The 20,194-nt window shown below is 41.9% G+C and overlaps 1 protein-coding gene across 2 annotated transcripts in view; it reads left to right on the top strand.

Moving 5' to 3' along the window:
* ple (tyrosine hydroxylase ple) overlaps nucleotides 1-18,216 on the top strand; it is a 36,012-nt gene extending 17,796 nt beyond the window's left edge. The window contains exons 2-12 of one of the 2 annotated variants that reach the window (XM_022063360.2): nucleotides 3,130-3,241; nucleotides 3,716-3,814; nucleotides 4,548-4,652; nucleotides 6,953-7,098; nucleotides 7,616-7,799; nucleotides 8,011-8,167; nucleotides 9,780-9,976; nucleotides 10,475-10,610; nucleotides 15,089-15,215; nucleotides 15,365-15,594; nucleotides 16,047-18,216. In XM_022063360.2, coding sequence (XP_021919052.1) covers nucleotides 3,130-3,241; nucleotides 3,716-3,814; nucleotides 4,548-4,652; nucleotides 6,953-7,098; nucleotides 7,616-7,799; nucleotides 8,011-8,167; nucleotides 9,780-9,976; nucleotides 10,475-10,610; nucleotides 15,089-15,215; nucleotides 15,365-15,594; nucleotides 16,047-16,224 — 1,671 coding nt within the window. In that variant the 3' untranslated portion in view covers nucleotides 16,225-18,216. Of the gene's footprint in view, nucleotides 1-3,129; nucleotides 3,242-3,715; nucleotides 3,815-4,544; nucleotides 4,653-6,952; nucleotides 7,099-7,615; nucleotides 7,800-8,010; nucleotides 8,168-9,779; nucleotides 9,977-10,474; nucleotides 10,611-15,088; nucleotides 15,216-15,364; nucleotides 15,595-16,046 lie in introns of both variants that reach the window. The other variant, XM_022063359.2, reaches the window with a different exon arrangement.
* The last annotated feature ends 1,978 nt before the right edge of the window (nucleotides 18,217-20,194 follow it).

Here is a 20,194-nt window from a genome sequence, read left to right as displayed (position 1 = left end):
GGGGGGGGGTGAAATATGCTGACTGGCAGAAAACAACTTCAGTAAACATTGTCTCAAAATTCTTTAATCGATCATGAACAGAAAGCATATTACGTTTATCCGCCCTGAAGCCAATGTCTATATTTATTTATTTTTATTTAGTGTTCTGTCTGATGACAGGTCCATATGAACAGGATCCTTCCATCCTTTTCTCGGACTGGGACCTGTTCATATACGTTCTTGGCAGATGATCCAGAAGTGGTTTGCCATTGCCTTCTTCTGTGTGTGAATGTAGTAATTGTTGGGATGCCACGGAGGAAAACTCCGTGTTGCCTAGACCACGACCTTGCCCAACACAAGTTATAAATTCGGGCACCGCCGGGAATCGAACCCGAGACCCCAGGATTACAAGGCCAGCGTTCTAACCGCTAGACCACCGTGGCTCCAATGTCTATGCCTCACTTTAATTTCTCAGTAACTGTATGAGGTCTGACAAACGGAGTTAACACGTTCATTCCCATCACGGTCATCGGGAGGTCTCCCGAGAATCGATTTCATTACCTCGAGAGACACCAGTGCGTCACAGGACTAAATCGTTTACATCGGAGTTCAGTCTTCCACCAGGCTACACGGCGCAACCCCAGAAGACAGCCATCCACTGCTTATTCCGTTTCCTCCATCAGTAAAAGACAAACAGTAACATCCGTTTATGATTGCATCCTTTCACTCTACCGAAGCAAAATCCCAGGAGATTAAAATAAATTCCTACAGCAACGAAATATCTCCTTTATTGCGTAGCTCAAGAACCCCTGCACTATATGCAGCCCAACATGTGTCCTTAGTTGGCTAGTTGTCTAAAGCGAACGGCGTAGTACCCAGATGACCTTAAACACACCTGTCCCTAATACCAGTATCATACAAGATCTGCCCTACTCCCACAAAACTTCCAAGCTTATGATCACTCTTTCAAGAGATAAGAGCAGACGGAGAGGGTATATTATAATTAACTTCAATTTTAATTCAATATGAAGACCCAAATAACTGAAAGAACATGGCATTCCTCACACAAAATACAACCAGAAGTCAATTCACTGCCTTCTTCGGGCTTAATATAAAATTAAACTGCCCTAGCCCGGAACACCGCCACGGTGGTCTAGCGGTTAGAACGCTGGCCTTGTAATCCTGGGGTCTCGGGTTCGATTCCCGGCGGTGCCCGAATTTATAACTTGTGTTGGGCAAGGCCGTGGTCTAGGCAACACGGAGTTTTCCTCCGTGGCATCCCAACAATTACTCCATTCACACACAGAAGAAGGCAATGGCAAACCACTTCTGGATCATCTGCCAAGAACGTATATAAACAGGTCCCAGTCCGAGAAAAGGATGGAAGGATCCTGTTCATATGGACCTGTCGTCAGACAGAACACTAAATAATAATAATAAGCCCGGAACCAGCCTAGTGTCGGTCTGAGACGAAGCCTCTAACTTAGGCTCTAGGGTATGATAATGATTTGCGTGGTAAGGGTTTCTGTACACCTCAAGGGGCTATAACAGGTGAGTATGGCGGTTTGTAATAACGATTAGCAGAGGAAAACAAAAGAACTCAGGTGAAAAACAACGTTTTAGTGCCACATCGTCCAACAGAGATCTCACTGTAAGTTATTCGGGATTCGATCCGGTTAAGAAAACCGGAAAGAAGTCACACCTGTTAACCGAAAAACAATTTCGGTGCGAAGAAGCACTTCTCAGGTGTCGTTCCTTCCCATTACAACAGCCTCAGACACCGCTGACAGTTTCGTAACGCGAAGGCCACTCAAGATTACGATACGGTCCAGTGGGTAGCCAGGTCATCATCAACGTAAAGGAAAGTTTCTATAAATGTACACCTCAGACACAACACAGCAAGAACACACCTCGAGGCAACAGATACAAACTAAAGCTTTGTTAGTGGATTCGTTACGAAGTATGAAATACAGATAATCCATGATTGCCTCTCTTTAACCCTCTAAGACCCAGTGGTAACTATATGTACCATCTGATTTACACAGTTAATAACTCTGCGCTTTGTATTTAAGTGCTTCGTATGATTCTCAGTGTAAACAGCGATTATTTCCTTAAACAGCGTTAAAACAGTTGTCATTTGAAATGGTGAAGTGTTGTGTTTTCTTTGCGGTACGGACTGAATTATTAAATGTTGTTTAGACGAGCTTCGGCTTCAGAGGTTTAAGTAAAGTTAGAGGTAACAGATGCCTTCAGGCACTTAGTTGAAAAACTTGAATGTAGGAGATCACTTGGAACACACACACAAAACCTGGGGTGGATTCGGTTCCTGGGCGGTGGAAAAAGAAATGCCTCAAAGCAGCCCCTTGCTACTTTAGAATCCGCCACCCGTTATAATCTTATCTGAAAAGCTACAACATAGTATGGTCGATAACTGTTGTTATTTAACCACGTACCATAACAACGTAGAGGCCGAATAGTTAACACTCCTTCGCATTTAGGAGGTCCGAGAGTGAAATCTTGGCAGTCGACCGGCTATCCTGACTTTTTCCGTGTAGTTTCTCAGTTACTCCAGCCAAATTCCAGGGATAGTGCCTTAAAATCAGGTTATGCCCGAAACCCAGCCACGCCCTTTCCAATCCATCGCCCGATAATCCTATCATTCGACACCGAATAAACTGAACTGCTGAAAAGATAGTTAAATAAATGTGGAAAAGATATAATCAGCCTTCATCTTAGTAGGTTTGATCATGAACATTCCCTATATATTTATTTATTTATTTAGTGTTCTGTCTGACGACAGGTCCATATGAACAGGATCCTTCCATCCTTTTCTCGGACTGGGACCTGTTCATATACGTTCTTGGCAGATGATCCAGAAGTGGTTTGCCATTGCCTTCTTCTGTGTGTGAATGGAGTAATTGTTGGGATGCCACGGAGGAAAACTCCGTGTTGCCTAGACCACGGCCTTGCCCAACACAAGTTATAAATTCGGGCACCGCCGGGAATCGAACCCGAGACCCCAGGATTACAAGGCCAGCGTTCTAACCGCTAGACCACCGTGGCTATTATTCCCTATATAGAGGTTTTTAAATTATTAACTCCCTTTTAATGTTCCGATTAATTAATGTTCATTTCCCCGGGTTGTTTCAGAACGGATACCCAGCTAGACGCCGATCTCTTGTTGACGACGCCCGTTTCGAGACGCTGGTAGTGAAGCAGACAAAGCAGTCCGTTCTTGAGGAAGCCCGCCAACGCTCCAACGGTAAGCGTACGACTTTTTCTGGTTTTGTCGAGAAAAACACTGAATCCGATATTGAAATGTTTTAGTTAACCTTGAACTCCGTGGTGAACGCTGGATTGCGAGTAACATACTACGCAAGGACGACAGAATTTAACTGGACTGTTCATTGTCTTATGTTTTTATGTTATGTTACGTTATGTTATGTTCATTATGTATCACTGCCTGCCTGCAAACTGCTACTACGATAATTTGCATTCTGCTGTCGAACAGTGTGGAACTACTGGACCTCTTACATAAATGTTTATGGAACCCGAAGGTTCATTACCGCATTCACAACAGCCCGCCAACCGATCCCGATCCAGAGCTAGATAAATCCAATCCACATTCCCAAACATTATTTCTGTAAGATACATTTTAATATTATATCTCGCACCAACAATTATTTATTTTCTGTGGCATGTTGCATGGTTGTCTGCACGTGTTTATTGTGTGTAGATGTTCCATCTGACAACGTCGAGGCGCCAGAAGAGAGAGTGTCAGAAGCAGAAACGGAAGTTGTTAATGACGTCACAACCGGGGTGGTGCTGGAAGGAGGTAAGAGCTGGGTTCTGATCAGACCGTCTAAAATCATTACCCCCTCCTCAATACTTCAGTCGGAAATGAAATTTACTTGGCAATGAAGATAATTTTTCAGTTATTCCGATTAAGAAATACGTGGACATTACAGAGTGGGGGGGGGAAATATTAAACGGGTGTTGTTGTTAATATTATTATTATTATCATATCGTCTGTATTATTTATAAACTGTTTCGCAAACTTTAAAGAGATCTCTGATTTAAACATTAGTGCAGTATTTTTTAATTCAGCAGTTATGTTACCGATCTACATTGAATTCCGTTGATTGGAGTTAGTGCAGGAACAAAATTATAATTCATTGCCTACAAATCAACTAATCTAGAGACGCTACGTTGCAATGTCCGGAGGTTTCGTACATACTTAACATCCTTTCTTCACCTCAAAACTAGACTAATTAGATTGTACTTCTAACCAATTTTCTTTTAGAATTACTTTTATAATAGTAGAGTACACAGGTCCATGCTAACTATAATTATGTTATTACAGAAAGGCCTTTAAATTCACGGGAGTTTCTTATATTTTTACAAGTTCCTTTAAATTACATCTGCAGCTGTAGCAGGCTGTGTGATCATATTGGTTCATCACGTGACTTTCCTGGTTCTGAAATTGTCTCGGTCAGGTATTAAACTACTAAGCTAGCATGGTAATTTTTGATGTTGCATGACGTATGTGTGTGTGCCACTGACAGCAGAAAACCATCAAAGCTACGCAGAAGAACTCGAGGGACCCACAGAGGCACAACCAGAAATAACTAGCGCTCCCAGTGACGAACCAGAGAACCACGACATCAGGATTGGTGAGTGTCATTCAAAGTTTCGCGAACTTCTGTGCTGTCGTGTAGTTAAATTTTATGGACGACAGGAATTTTAAGTCTAACCTGACACTTGTAGAAATAAAACACTTTACATGGAAAATTTATTAATTTCATAGAAGTGAAATATAACAGATTAAACAGGGACTATCATTCTGAGTCACTAAATCATTTTAAATCAAATTTTCAATTTTAAACGTTTCTACGGTTATATGAACTAGTCAGACCAGCGAAATATTTGTTGAATTGGAGACGTTAGTGTGAACCTATGAATGTTGAAGATCTTTTAACTTCGTTTTAATAACATTAAACAACCCACTCATAAGCTTCCAAGTACTAGAAACATCCCTTTGAAGGCAATCAATTCTCACTGCAGTTTTAGACCAGACTTCCTCCAGTGGCACGTGAGACGGGAGAACACAAGGCGTAGCAACAGGTAACGAACGATCTGTTCCACGAACAAAGGGGCTAATACGAGAACCGTGGTAGACTGAACTCTGTAGTGCAATTTAAGGCGAGATAAAAATTCTGAAGACGGAAGATAATAAAAGAACTTAACTGAAGTAAAAATTTCCTTTCTGCTCCATGAAAAAGTCAGGACATGGATGAAAGAAAAGTGCAGGTAGGAGACGGACAGCGTAGAGGGTGGGGGGTTATGGAATCAAAAAGGCAAATTCCTTCCTCTGCTCCTAGCCCATTACCCCATTCTCCATTGTGCAGCACTCTCGGCCCATTTCCTCTCTCTCGTCGTGTTCTAGACTGCACCCCAATCCGCCCCCTTATTCAGTCAGCCGTCACTTCAAAAGCTGAATTATACGGTCTCTGTGTGCGAACAACTGGGGGTGAGTGGAGATTCAGAAATTTTGTTAAATGCATCGAGACACATTCTCTGAGCACTTGGCGCAATTATGCTCCTAAAGAGAAAGAGAGAGATTGTCTGAACGAACACGTCGGTACACATTTAAACCTCTGTTCGCCTACGTGACCAGCGTCGGGTTAATTGTGCTCCAACGATTCTAAAACCACGCAATTCCTGTGTACTCAAAACTTTCAACTGAGCCCGATAAAGAATTATTAAAGCTCGTGAGTTTTCTCAGGAACCCAATGTCACAGCATAACAACGGATGTCACCCGAGCAGAGGTTTAACAAAAGGGAAATCAAATTCAGCCTCCTATCCAACGGGTACCGGGGTTCTTACCCCGAGTATAAATCGTGGCCTGGGCGTGACACTGACCACTCACCCCCATCTAGTGCCATGATCAAGAATGAGGAGCCCTCAACTCCCCCCCGCCAAGTGACTCCATGGCGTGTAACGAGACAGCTTTATTACCGACTCATCCAGCTGTCAATTCTGCTGAAATAATACAGACCTCGTGCAGTCATTTTACCAATTACGCTCGCTCGATTTAAAGAGTTTGATGAGTACCGAGTGCCGCATCGTTTACGTCATTTCAATTACGAGTTTAACTTTATTACGCGGTTAGTAACAGGCAACATGGCGGACGACGCGTGGAATTAATGGGGAGATGCGAAGACAATGCATCTTAATAATAATTATAATCGATACTAAAATGACGCATTTGTACAATAAAACAACTCATTTCCACGTAAAAGTACATGAGAACCCTCATCTTTTATAAATACAGCGAAACCTGAGTTCTACGTGAGTGAGATCATCTGCATGTGCCCATCTGTAAGTCCGCTTGAATCTAAATTCAATACAAAATCTTAAGTTCCAATGAGACATTGAAACTTAGTTTGGGTGAAACTTTGCGCAAAGGACATTCTCCCCTAAGTGTCGATGTATTTTTGTCAATGAAAATTCGACGAAATTCAATTCCAACCGTGAGCCCGAAAAAAGGATTTTTACGATTGGGTTTCTGTAATCATATCAAGACAGACAAAACCTCTCCTCGCTTCACTGTGACACGAATAATACGCCTCTTATAGTTACGAGAGGGTTTGAGGAAGGAATCGGAACCTCCTTTTATGGTCTTCGACAATCAGCTATATACTGCGCTCACTGTCGTACAGCCTGTTCCAAAATACAGGTTCACTAATGGACACAGAAACAAGACCACACTTTTATCATGCAGTGTTTCGAAAGGAATTGGTCACACGTCTCGCGATACGTTTAATATAACATAAATACTACTGTTTCATAATATTTTTCTTAACCATGGTAAGTACTTCCTTAGCGTTGACTCCGGGCATCTAGAAGCAACGCGCGGTGTCACAAAGCGACGGCTGACTGACGAACAAACGGGTATGGTCCGTGTTCCAGATGCTGAGCTGACTGAGGAAGAGATGATCTTGGCAAACGCAGCCAGCGAAAGCAAAGAAGCTGAGCTGACCATTCAGAAGGCCGCCCTGGTCCTCAAGATGCGAGAAGGCATCGGATCTCTGGCAAGAATTCTCAAGGCCATCGAAGTAAGAACCAGCAGACTGCATTTCTTTCTCGCTTCCGTCATTTCTCTGAATGCACCGAACTTCCGTTTGAAAAGAACGGACAGCGACTTCCTCCGACTATTATGATTCACGTCACAGTAAAACAATTCCATTACAGTCACCAGAAAATGGTAAACTATGAAGGCGACGGTACTCTGGGATAGTCTCATAGAAATTGACCGACGTTTCAGAGGTGCTTTCTGCCTCCATAATCAGGTCAAATATGATAATTATTGCGGCAGTAGGCACCTCTGAAACGTCGGTCGAATCGTATCATCATCTTCACGCTTACCGCCGTGAACACTAAAATCCCACGTGCAAATTATGATAACAGTTACAGTGGAAACGCCGTTCGACTGTTTTCAACCTTACGAGATAAAAACAAAAAGACGAGTTACGTCCTCCGGTTTCTAAGGAAGCCAGCCCAGGCACAGAACTGCGCATCGCCGCGTTCCATTTGCCCTTACAACGTCTGGAACTCCACTGTCGTGTGTTTCAGAATTTCAAGGGAACGGTGACCCACTTGGAAACGCGCACCTCGAAACAAACCGGCATGCAGTTCGACATTCTTGTACGAGTTGACATGTCCCGCCAGAACCTACTGTTGCTCATCCGGGCACTCCGCCAAAGCTCGTCCTTGGCTGGCGTCACACTCCTCGCAGACAACAGCGTCAGCATCAAGGGTGAGTCCTGCTGTCACCATCTTCATCCAGCAACTGAAACGTCTGCCGAAACGTCAGGATACCGTCGAGTTGTAAACTCTGGCTGAGAAATTCTTTTGACAAAGGAGGCTTAATTTTTGTAAATTTATTCACAAGAATTAGTAAGACGCGTAGGAATACCGAACGGCCCGGATTCAGTTACCATAGTAACGAGCTGATGTATTGGTTTCAGACCCGTGGTTTCCGAGACACGCATCTGACCTGGACAACTGCAACCATCTGATGACCAAGTACGAACCTGAGCTAGACATGAACCACCCTGGCTTCGCCGACAAGACCTACCGTGAGCGTCGCAAAACCATCGCTGAGATTGCCTTCTCTTACAAGTAGTAAGTCATTTGCAGTTCTTAGCCATCTGTGTCTCGATCAGTGGGACCAAAGTCTATTTAACCGTGATAGACGTTTTCCTTGACTTAAGATTTAAGGTTCTCACAGCGGTGATTACACAGATGGCTGTGTCTGGATTGTAGCGCCGACGCCCTGATGATGGACGCAGGAAGTATCTCTGAAACGTCGGTAAACTTCTACCGACTACAACACAAAAGAGAGACGCATCTTGATTCTCTGAACGTTCTTCACAACGCCTGTTTATTCATATGTTTTGGACATGTCAAATGAGTTACAGGCTTGCTTGATATGTAAGACGTTTCGGGAGTTGTAAATGCCTTTGTCTTCAGGTGATTAAAACGTTTCGTGGCGATGGTTAGGACTGAACACAATACCTTTTGACCTCATAAATGCACTCTGTGGACAACATGCAGAGTTAACGAACATTAAAGTCGGTGGTACGTACAATTACCACTTTGTTTTTTAAACTTCCCGAGTCAGAGATAAGGCCCTCAACGAGAAGTAAAATCTGACGTTTCAACAAAAACAATGGCAGGTATTTCCAGAGGAAGCTGCTACGATGTCAATTTGTCTACCATTAGACTCAATTTAACTTATCGAAACTGCATTTATCCGTGTCCACAACCGTGTTATATAATGAACACTGTAAATTTATGAAACGACCGTAAAACGCTTAAAACACTTTCTACAAAACAGTTTCATGAGCCAGAAATCACAAAACAAGCCTCACGAACTTTTCAAACCCATTTCACAGAATGTCCCGAACAGCAGGACACCTCCGACAAGTCCAAACAGACGGAAGCCATATATATATATATATATATATATATATATATATATATATATATATATATGAGCGTTAAAAACAAATTCAAAACGGCGGAGAAACCTTACAAAAAAGTCTGGTCTGCAACGTTCTGTGAAAATCATCACACGATTCAAAGGCTTTATTAACAGCGCACGTGAGGATTCTTTCGAATGATCTGACCTGTTTCTCATGGACTCCGCAAACACACACACTCTGTATTATAACTACTACTGTGGCTATTGTCACAATTACGAAACGCACACACAGCGTAACAAATCCAGTGCCTCTAGATTTTTCAATTTGTGAAGCTCTCTTACACATAGGGTAAACCCAGTAGGAGCTGGTGGGCAATATAAAATCTTACAAAAAATAGTCGAACGATTCCCGATTTATGAGATGACAACATCGTAAAAATACCTTACGTTTAATTATCCTCCAAACCGTACGACTTACGGAAAAAGATTTCTGCACATACGATGCCTAATTCTGTTCAAACGCTAATCGCTTCGATAAAGATCGATATTATCTGAAAACCCCATTCACCTCTACAAATAAAATGATATTTAAGGCTGTGAGTACTACTATTATATAGATATATACCTTCTGGTATGTCGCGCCGTGCAATCTGGTAGATACTGACCGACGTTTCAGAGGCGTTTACTGCCATCATCAAGGTGATCATCTTTCACCGCGCAACAAATCACAGGACAGCCATATTCGTGTTCGTTGTTTTGTCTGATCGTAATGTGTCGACTTACGGACCGAATGTTGGCTGTGGGTTACAGCGGCGACCCAATCCCGCGCATAGACTACACCGCCGAAGAAATCTCGACGTGGAAGGCAGTCTTCGACACGGTACTCGACCTCATGCCCAAACACGCCTGCAGCGAGTACAGTCGGGTCTTCAAGATGCTTCAGGACGACGGCATCTTCAGGCCTGACCGCATCCCTCAGCTCGAGGAAATGTCCGCCTTCATGAAGAGTGAGTACCGACTGCATCGGAGGGCGCTCCGATGTTCTATCATTCTTCCAAATCGTCTCTCTAGTTTCTTTGCAGACATTTGCTCTAGAGATACTCTTTGGCCGTCCATTATCATATATTCGTCGATGTACTACGAGTAGTAACAAATAATTTCTTCTTAATTATAACATTTCTAATAATTTCTAGTGTTATAAATAATTTGCTGTCCTTGGTCCATATTCACCATTTCTCGTCGACTCGCGGACCACTGGGTTACAAATTAGGTAAATTTATTGAAACTCCAGAGGAAATCCTTATATAACTCAATAATCTTCTATAATAATATCTGTAATTCATTAGATAGTTGATGTGACAAGCCCAGAACGACAAAATGATTAATTACGTTGCATTTTAATATGGCACTGCATCAGCCAAGATATTCGCGTTCTGAGACTACACCCGAACACTCATTCTTTGGTAGACGTCCTAGGATCGAATTTTGGCGCTGTCCGATTTCAGAGCATACCGGCTTTACCCTGCGTCCGGCCGCTGGTCTGCTGACAGCCCGAGACTTCTTGGCCAGTCTCGCTTTCCGTGTGTTCCAGAGCACACAGTACGTGAGACACACCTCTTCTCCATACCACACACCAGAGCCGTAAGTATCAGAGACAGAACTGGCCTTCCTCTGGAAACCAAACTCGCCTAAGTAGCATTTAAGAATTCAGTCCGTACCGCAAAGAAAACAAAACACTTCACCATTACAAAGATCAGCTTCTTGATGCAATTTAAGGAAATAACCCCTCTTTACACAGAGAATCATAAAAAAAACATATAAAATCCGTGGGCAAAACAAACTTTTAAAATGGGTAGTACGTATTCTTACCACTGAGATGTAAAGGTTTAAACACTGAAGCTAGAAAAACACTTCGGGGAAAAATTTAATATTTGTGGCCAGCCTCACAATTTCAAACAGACAGGTCTAATATTTAAAGGCATTTAAATACTTCAATTAAAACACTATTCTTAACTGACACAAGCTTTAAAATGATTATTCTTGGCTGCCAAACAACACACGTTTAATTTCAAATGTAGTCTAAATGAAAGTCTATAAACATTCCAGTCCTAGTAATAACACTTAAAAGATATTTCTGTCCGGAATTTACGTACAACACTTGAAAACTTACGTACGCAACAGTATTCAAAGTTCCCAAGCGAGAGCATCCAACCAAAAAAAAATAACTTTCAGCGAAGTTAAAATTGGTTCACAATTAATAAATTCGACCAGTTTCTATATAACTGAAGAAACCAGCATTAACGTTTAATTTAATTTCGTATATGAATGAGATTTTTTTTTAAAAATATTTCCTCAATACTTCAAAATTCATTCCCAGAGCCCTAGTGGCTTCTCTGAATCCAGAAAGGATTCAGAAATAGTAAACCTAAGCAGTACCTCACAGCCTCGAGGGGCCGGATTAGTGAGCATTTAATTCCATTACTAGTCCCTTAAAGACCTTCATATCCATAACTCCAGAAAGAAGGAAGCGGTAACCTAGCAACCTGCTCAGCCTACTCAGTTAATACGCTCTTCCCCCCCACCCCCGGCCCCCAAATGCCGCGAGCATAAAGTGCATCAAGATCAAAAGAACAGCAGAACTTCAGAATCATCTCAAATGAAACAAAGAAAGCATGACGGGCTACTCGCCTCTTCTAGAGCTCGATATATTGACTCTTCAATTCACCCACAAATTACTACAGAATAAAATGCCACTTAGACTGGAACGAAGCAAAACATTGACGTCATTCTGAACAGTATAAATACACAAAAATTTCATTTCGAAGAGAACATTTAAGAGCAGTAAGAATTATTAGAACACTGAGCTGAAAGCGAGGTCATGAAGCCAGGTGTGAAAGTTAATGAATTATGTAAAAATTAATAAATAAATATCAAACACAACACGTCGACAGAATTGTTAAGATATAAAACACCGCAATATTACTGCAAATTTTATATGAGCGTATATAATAAAATTAACATAAATTATAGCCCAGAAAAATAAAACAATATAAATATTAATATTATAAACAAATGTCCAGTTCACCTTCTGAAGTAACCTGTACATTTTACTAAGTTATTAAGCTGACTTAAAATTAATAACAGAACAGATGCAGATCTGCTCTTGATCAATGCTAACAGAAATATGAACCTGACTCAAGCCTTTGTCCGTAAAACTCTATTTCAGCATGGACAGTGCATTCCAAGTTTCTATTTCAGATGACGAACGCAGATATGTTCCGCTATCTGAACTGATTTGTTCTTTTAATCCGATACACGCACAGAATTTTAAGAGGATCCTTGATCGCGTTGCATTACTTACAATCATTTGGTACTAAATTTACTAGTTCCCTTGTCTCTCTGGTATATATAAATACCAGTGTTGTTATTGGCTGTGAGCCTTTAGGATGCCATCTTATTGCAAAAATTACGGATGTTGGCTTTGTTCCACTGGACCGAAAAATACTGCGTACAAAGCATCAGAAAATGTTCAACAGTATTAATTCGCACGGTTTAATTACGGGCAAGACTTATTTGCTAAGACTGGAATTATAAATGTCGCAGATTTTACGTGATATAAAAATCATTCGTGTGTCAATAACATATTATAACCTGTCCAGAGCGTAACGGGGGGGAGTGAAGTGGCCGGAGCGTGCAGCTGACAACTCATCTCCACTCCGGTACCCCCCTCCCACGTCTTCACTGCGTGCTACATGCACAGAATAAAGAGTTGTACAATCATCAGAATAAGAAACTGGACTCATATAAGAATACATTGGAGAAAAACCAATTTGCATCTGGAGTTTGGAACACATCTCTCAGCAGGAGCTGTTGAGCGGACGAAAATGTTTCACGTAAAATTCAGATCTTTAGAAATAAGGAAGCCAATGACAATGGCCGCGCAGTCGCAGGGATACTGGGTTCAAATCCCACCCAATGCATGAATGTTTGTGACGTGTCGCCCTGTAGATGAGGGCCTTGCGACCGTCTGTCTGACCACCCGTACAAGGAGACCTATGAAGTTATGTTACGTCAGAAAGATAGATAGAGACACGTAAAATAATTCCATACCTCTTGTTTGCACGAGTAAGTGTACGTCCAATGAACTGCGCAAACCTTGCAGAAAAATACGAATCCTTTCAGAAAAAAGAAACCTATAGAACAAACTGCACTTTTGTGGATTTTTTCTTATATCCTCAGTCAAGAAATTTGGATTCAACTACTTTAATACAGTTTTAATGCGTTGCTATGGAGATGCTCCAGTGTAAAAAAAAACCAGAAATACGAGAGTCCCTCCTTTTCCAGAGTGCATAAGCACCGGGCGTTAGGATCCGGAGACACAATCTGTACGAAGCCATAAATGAAATATCTGTCGCTGTTAAGTGGTTCACACATTCATGAAATGGAAATGTTTGACGAGGGCCTTTTTCAGGGCAGCGCTGTCAGAAGACATTACAACAGCAGAGCTAAAAGCCAATCATTTTCCAACTCTTTCTCAACAATTCGATTACCCAGTATCAATGTTCCGTAGCATAGCAATGATGAGACTGCTAATAGCATCACATCACTAAAAGCTTCAGTTAATTGGTACGAGATGAAGTGGGTCCTCCCTCCTTCGTATCCCTTCCCCTCCTTTCCAGAGCGAATACCCTGTCACAACCATACGCAGTCTCACTACAGACATCGGCACACGGTGAACTGACTTAAGAACCTATTTCTGGAGATGTCCGGTCCGAATTGACAACAAGTAATCGTCTGTCTTGACAAAGGCATAATCGTGGTTATTCCTGTGATAGTCGTGTCTTAAAACAAGCAACCCAGACGGTTTATTGTTACGTGAGCTCATCTTTTCTCCATCCAGACTCGTTCGGAATTTTGTGGTCATGACCCCAGAAGGGGAAAATATCATAAACAAACGACAAACAGCTGCGGGCTGTAACAGTGTTTATGAACTCTGTTTATGGACGGGAAAGTCTTCCCGCACAATTACACACAACCGAAGGCATGATGACGTAATGACCCAGGCTGGCACAGATCTAGGTGGGCATGACACGCGTTGAGATCCTAGAAATAACAACAAACATGCAACAGTGTCATAAAAATAGGTTTCGCTGAACTAGTTTCACGTCTCGACGGTGTACATTTCATCGCATAAATAAGGAAACTGAAGAACACTTCGTTAGCGTGAGGACGGACGTACACGCCCACACGTCATGCTGACCTCGAGCAATGAAATTCCTATAGGCTGCCCGGCTCAGTAATGTGCTTGCTGGAAACAACTCATTAAAACACCCAATTTTGAAAGCAGATATTCGTTTACAGCAAAACTTCCTAAAGTTTTCTGAACACGTAGAAGGCGATGAAGTCTTCCTAGACGATCAGCCGCGTCGAGAAGTAGTACACGTCCGACGTTTCGGGTATATAACAAATAAAAGCGGGCAACAAGCACTTTAATTTTAAAACCGCTATCAATCACGTCCGCGGACCCTCAATCTCAAAAAGAAAGAACACTTTTTTCGATTCCTCTTCTTACACTGTATATATGAGTGGCTTCTGGTAGATTCCCACAGACAATTCCATTTTAAGAAACGATTATCATGGACAAACGCTGGGTGGTGACCGTGAAACTCTCTGACTACAGCTGACCTACTGACTTGTTCGTGGACAACGGAAACTGGGATTTGGAAGGTGTTAAATACCCCCCCTCCCCCAGAACTATAGTTTTTAACCTAAAAATTATAATTACGCACACCTTCTGAATGCATTCCATTAATTACTTTGACCGACATAGCTTAAAGGGAAAACAATACGTCAGCGACGCGAGGTATGGAATTCTTTGGTGATATCTTCAATATAATCTTCGTAATAATAACTTTGTATTACACCCTCGTTTGCTTTATTATGCACTTCAAACAAATCATTGATTTCATCGCCTAAGATACGATTTCTCTGTTCGAAAATAACTTTGCGTTGGTCATCAAACTTTAGCAAAAAACTTCCGCACATCATAATTGTTCCCGAAAACCCGAGATTGAAACGTGACACAGAATGCGAGTCATTTTATACGTCCCCTGTTGCAGAGACTGCATCCACGAGATGCTGGGTCACATGCCCCTGCTAGCTGATCCCAGCTTCGCACAATTCTCCCAGGAAATCGGGCTCGCTTCCCTTGGAGCGTCGGACGCAGAGATCGAGAAGCTGTCCACAGTAAGTACCAACCTCATTATCGAAGAAGATTTTTATTTTGTCTGAAAATCTCTTCTGGGTCAATGTCTAACACACTGAATCTCTTACAGTCCCTATTTAATTTATCCTCGAACTTTTGCCTGCCCCTGCACTGTTTTCCCTTGTGCTAGGTGTATTGGTTCACCGTCGAATTTGGGCTGTGCAAGGAGGCCGGTCAGGTGAAAGCGTACGGCGCCGGTCTGCTGTCCAGCTACGGCGAGCTGTTGCACGCCATTTCCGACAAGCCAGAACACCGGCCCTTCGAGCCCGCCCTAACAGCAGTTCAGCCTTATCAGGACCAGGAATATCAACCGATTTACTACGTGGCCGAAAGCTTCGAGGACGCTAAGGACAAGTTCAGGTAAGCAGCGCCGTCACTGGTCTTTGGTGTAAAAACCTAAGGAAATTTGCGAAGGCGCCATATTATTTCAAACCAGTCCACTTACACACAACCTAACAATACAGAGAAATAATAAAATCAGTACCTACCTTGATAAAACAAGACAATTTAGGGTAAGACAGAAATGTTCTCGAAAACTGTACACCCATTTATGTTCCTTAAAGTGAAAAGAATATTGGCATAGCATCAGTGTTTCAAATACCTTCTCATGTTACACGTTAAAATTTAAAAAGTAAATATGTGACAAGCAGCCCCGGTCTCCCCTATAAGAGGAATGTTTATTAATAAAACCCAAGTGCTGGATTCCACATGAGCACCGTCAACGTATCATCACTGTAAAAGCTTCCAACGAAACTGCTGAATACATTCTCCAGCAAACGATCTTTGAATCAAAATCACGTCTCTCTTTACAGACGGTGGGTGGCTACGGGAATGTCCCGAGCTTTCGAGGTGCGTTATAACCCACACACCCAGCGCATAGAAGTTCTGGACTCCATCGAACGACTGGAGAGTCTCATGTCCCAGATGAATCTCGAGATGTTGCACCTCAACAACGCATACCGCAAGCTCAAGAACTCAGCGCTGGCGTAAAATCACGACACTAAGCTACGCGGCTGTCCACTTCATCCACTCCACTCACTGTTCACGAATCCTCCTCTCACTTGCACTCGATGCTGACGAGAGAAATGGTCCCATGGCCCTTACATATCCCTTTGTTTCTTAGACCACGAAACACAGGCGCAATCACATGTAATCTAACTGCACTCAAGCACCATGTATGATTTTCCAAAGATTTCCACATTGCTATGTAATTGCTGTGCTGAGAAGTTAAGACACTCTTTAATTCGTTAGCTTCAGCTATCTTCTATTGCCTTGTCCAAATTTGACTTTGGTTGGAGAATACTGGCTGTTGTTTAACCCCGCTTTAACTACGTATTGCGCATAGCGTGTGCTCAATGGTTTCTTACAAGAATAAGTAGCCTTTATTTCCTTAAACACAACTTTCAAACTGAGTTGTCATAGAGACGTGATGTTTTCTTTGAGGTAGGAACCAAAATTTTAAGAAGAACTTTGGGCGTCAAAAGATTAAACAACAGTGTGATGAGAGGAAGATGATGAAGTCTTAAACGTTCACTCCTTTCGTGGAAGGTTCGTAGTACTCCTCCCTTTAGAAAGCTCTGGCAACCTCCACGGCACCACACGTCACGCGACTCTGAAACGGGGGAAGTCCCCAGGCCAGCAGTCCATGTGTCACGTGCTGGTAACATACCTGGAGGTGGCGTCATCAAGGTACCACGGTCGCGCGACAAACTAGCTGTCCATGCGACGCGATGGTAACTCCTGATACACAGAGCTCTCTCACGGTCGCCTGTATTCGATGTGCTTGACGGGCAATTTGGCCTCTCACCTTCCCATTATCCTCAAAGCACCCATCATGTTAAAAGCGATCGTCATCCTACAATTAGTATTATTATGTATAATGTATGTAAGCTCTTTGTCGTGCCTGTAACACGGCTTCCTTGATAATGAACTTCCGGTGTTACAAGATGTAGCGCATGTGACCGGCCCTTACCAAAACTCTTCAGTTTCCACCATTCGTAAACTGCAACTTCAGAAGAAACGTCTAATTTTTAAATATAAATTAAACAAAACCTTCTTGGTGGCTGGATAAGCATTTCTCAAAACTTCCCATATCTCATATACTTCATGCCACAAAATATTTTTCGACAAACAAACAAAGAAACTGGCATTACCCAGGAAGCTGTGTCCCGTCTACAGGGATGTTTGTCTGAATGAGTTGAATGAATTAATCTTTCATTAAATTAATTTTACTTATATTTTCATCTTTCTTTTTTCGTATTCTTGACTGAATGAATGTCGAGTGAATTGATTTCTGACAATAATTTCTGCAAATAATAAATATATTATTTTTGTATATTATATTTTTCATATCCTCCATGCACATCAGTAGTCATGTTCGTAAGTTTACCAACGAAATAGGAAGAAATTTGTTGATTTAAAAATTGGTTCTTCTGAATAGAGTTCAAAATATTACATTTTTCGTTCTTGCAATACAATTAATTATTACACAATAAATTTCCTTCTCGGTCAACCAGACCTTAAGATTTATCTAAATTAACAACTGCGAAGATGCTTTGAGTTTTGTTCGCATTAAGGCTCCTCTACGATCTTTTAAATGTACACGTGATATTGGGATATCGGGGGATTATTAATTTTAGTCTGTACAATTAAGAAAAGTATTATGTTTCAACAATTATTTAAATGTTTTCATACGAAACTACAACATAAGTTGCACAAGGTAACCAGAATATACACACTATTAGCACAATGCTTCAATGGATGCACATAATTTCTGCACATTAATTTGATTGATTTTTAATGACTGAAGAACCAATCATATATAAAATGCAAAATACACATAAAAATTGATGTAATAAAAACATGTTTGTTGTGGTTCTAATTTTTGTTTTGTGAGTTCTGCGGCAATTGTCGTAACCCGAGTTGAAGAGGTGACAGTTAAATGTATCCACCTTCAAAAATAAATGGAATTCAACTGCTGAACGTTCCTTCTTTTGTGTAGGCATTCATTTCTTTCCCACAAAGTGTTCTGAAAGTCACACCTCCAAATCCCTTTCCAATCTAATTCCTGCCACGTGTCCTGTTTAATAAAATTCATCTCATTTCTACCCGGCGTATATTTGAAGAGAGTGTAATTATTTATTTATAACACATACGAGAAACTTATGGACTTCCACGTCTGGACAAACTTTAATGTCGATAATGTTTAGTGACTTCTGTAGTACACAAGTTTTCTTACGGACGCTCTAAATATTCCCAGCTGTTGACAAAGAGTCTCTTCACTGTCGACAGAAAAAGGTACCAAACCATAGAAATTGCAGGAAAACTCAACTTTGCCAGGTTTTACCGCGGTTGTCTAGTTTGGTTAAATACGGACTTCCTCATTAAGAGGAGAATACAGAGAGAGTTTGAGAACAGGGTGCCGAGATTATCTGGACAAACGGGGAATGAAATGACAGATGTCTGGAGACAACTGTTTAACGAAGACTTTTTGCATTTTTCGCCCGAAAGACAAGACTGCATAATAGAGGATGGGGCCGGCATGCAGCAGGCATGGGCACGATAATACAAGCTCACAATTTATTTTACGAAATACCAGAAGGAAAGGGACAATTGCGAAGACCTGGGCGTAAATGTGAGGGTAATATTTAAACGAATCGAAAGAAAACAGGATGATAGAGAGTGAGAAGGATTCAGCTGGCTCAGGATAAGCTCCAGTAACTGGCACTAGAACACTGTAATGAACCTTCGCGTTCCATAAAGCGATGTGGATTTCTTGAGAGACTGTCAGCTTCACAAACCGGACCGTGCTTCATGGAGTTAGTACATGAATTCTCCTTCTGAACATGGTAGCTGGCGTCTGTTGCAACGACGTAGTATTCAGCGGCCCACCTTAAATGTTGTTTTAGAAAGAAATACTACTTCTCCCCCCATTGTGCATTCACTTTATGGTTTTATTTCGGGCACGGTGTTTCCACACTGCTCCGCGTTAGTTCAAGGTTCTCTCTCTCTATCATCCGTTTCGGCCGAATGCCTCAGACCAAAGAATCCAAAACTTTATGCAGAATATAAGTACACGGCTAGTGTACATTTTTAATTGTTCAGTTTCGTTCGGAGCAAAATGACCGAAGTTGAAACCTTTCGAAAAATTCCGTACTGAAATAACTACCTAACATCCCCTTACAGGCCTCCACCCGCGTCTATCAGGTGTAGAAGAAGTTGCCGCAGAGTCAAGGCGCCATGTATTTACAATCTTCTAAGCACAAATCTAGAAAGTACGCAGAATAGGCTTACACTCATCACGAGGGTGTCCTGTATTTGTCACAAAGTGTCTGTTAATACGCGTTGAGACAGTCCACTGTCACCACATCAAGTCATGGAAGGAGGAGACGGCTCCACACGCGCTGAAAGGGCAATAACAGTCACCAGAAGAGGAATGGTCCGGTCCTCCAACATAAGTGCTGGACACAGGTTTTAAAAACATTACACCACAAAAATATTCCCAGTTACAAAAACTTCGCTGATACCTCGGAACTGGTCGGGATCGTTCGGAACGACGAACAGCCTTCAAGGAACATGATTTGAGGGTGTCCGGGGGATGAAACTGGCTCAGTGTCTTGTCAAAAGGCGATATTGTCTGCTACTACGGGTTGAAAACTCCATCTGCGCAGACGCTGTGATAACGGTACAATTCGCAATCTCAGGCTCGGCATATTAAATGGAATTAGCTTCAAGTCCCGGTAGCTTTAACCCCAAGGAAAATGATCCCTGTACTAAATGGACAGGAGAAAGTTTGGGGCCCAGAGACGGTCTGCTCGCGACGGCGAAGAGAAAACTTCTCTGCCCTATTTGGTTTTACTGTGAATGTTCTTAAGACTTTATTCATTAAAGTAAAGTTATTCGGCTACACGCCATGAAGGCGCTTGGGGGAAGATAAGACAGTTTATACTTGTTTTGATCT

Source organism: Zootermopsis nevadensis, unplaced genomic scaffold, assembly GCF_977971745.1.
Source record: "Zootermopsis nevadensis isolate Lab colony 2312 unplaced genomic scaffold, Znev_1.0 Znev_ptg000010l, whole genome shotgun sequence".
Taxonomy (NCBI): domain Eukaryota; kingdom Metazoa; phylum Arthropoda; class Insecta; order Blattodea; family Termopsidae; genus Zootermopsis; species Zootermopsis nevadensis.
Note: the sequence above shows the minus strand (reverse complement) of the source record. Positions and strands in the feature narration are given on the sequence as shown.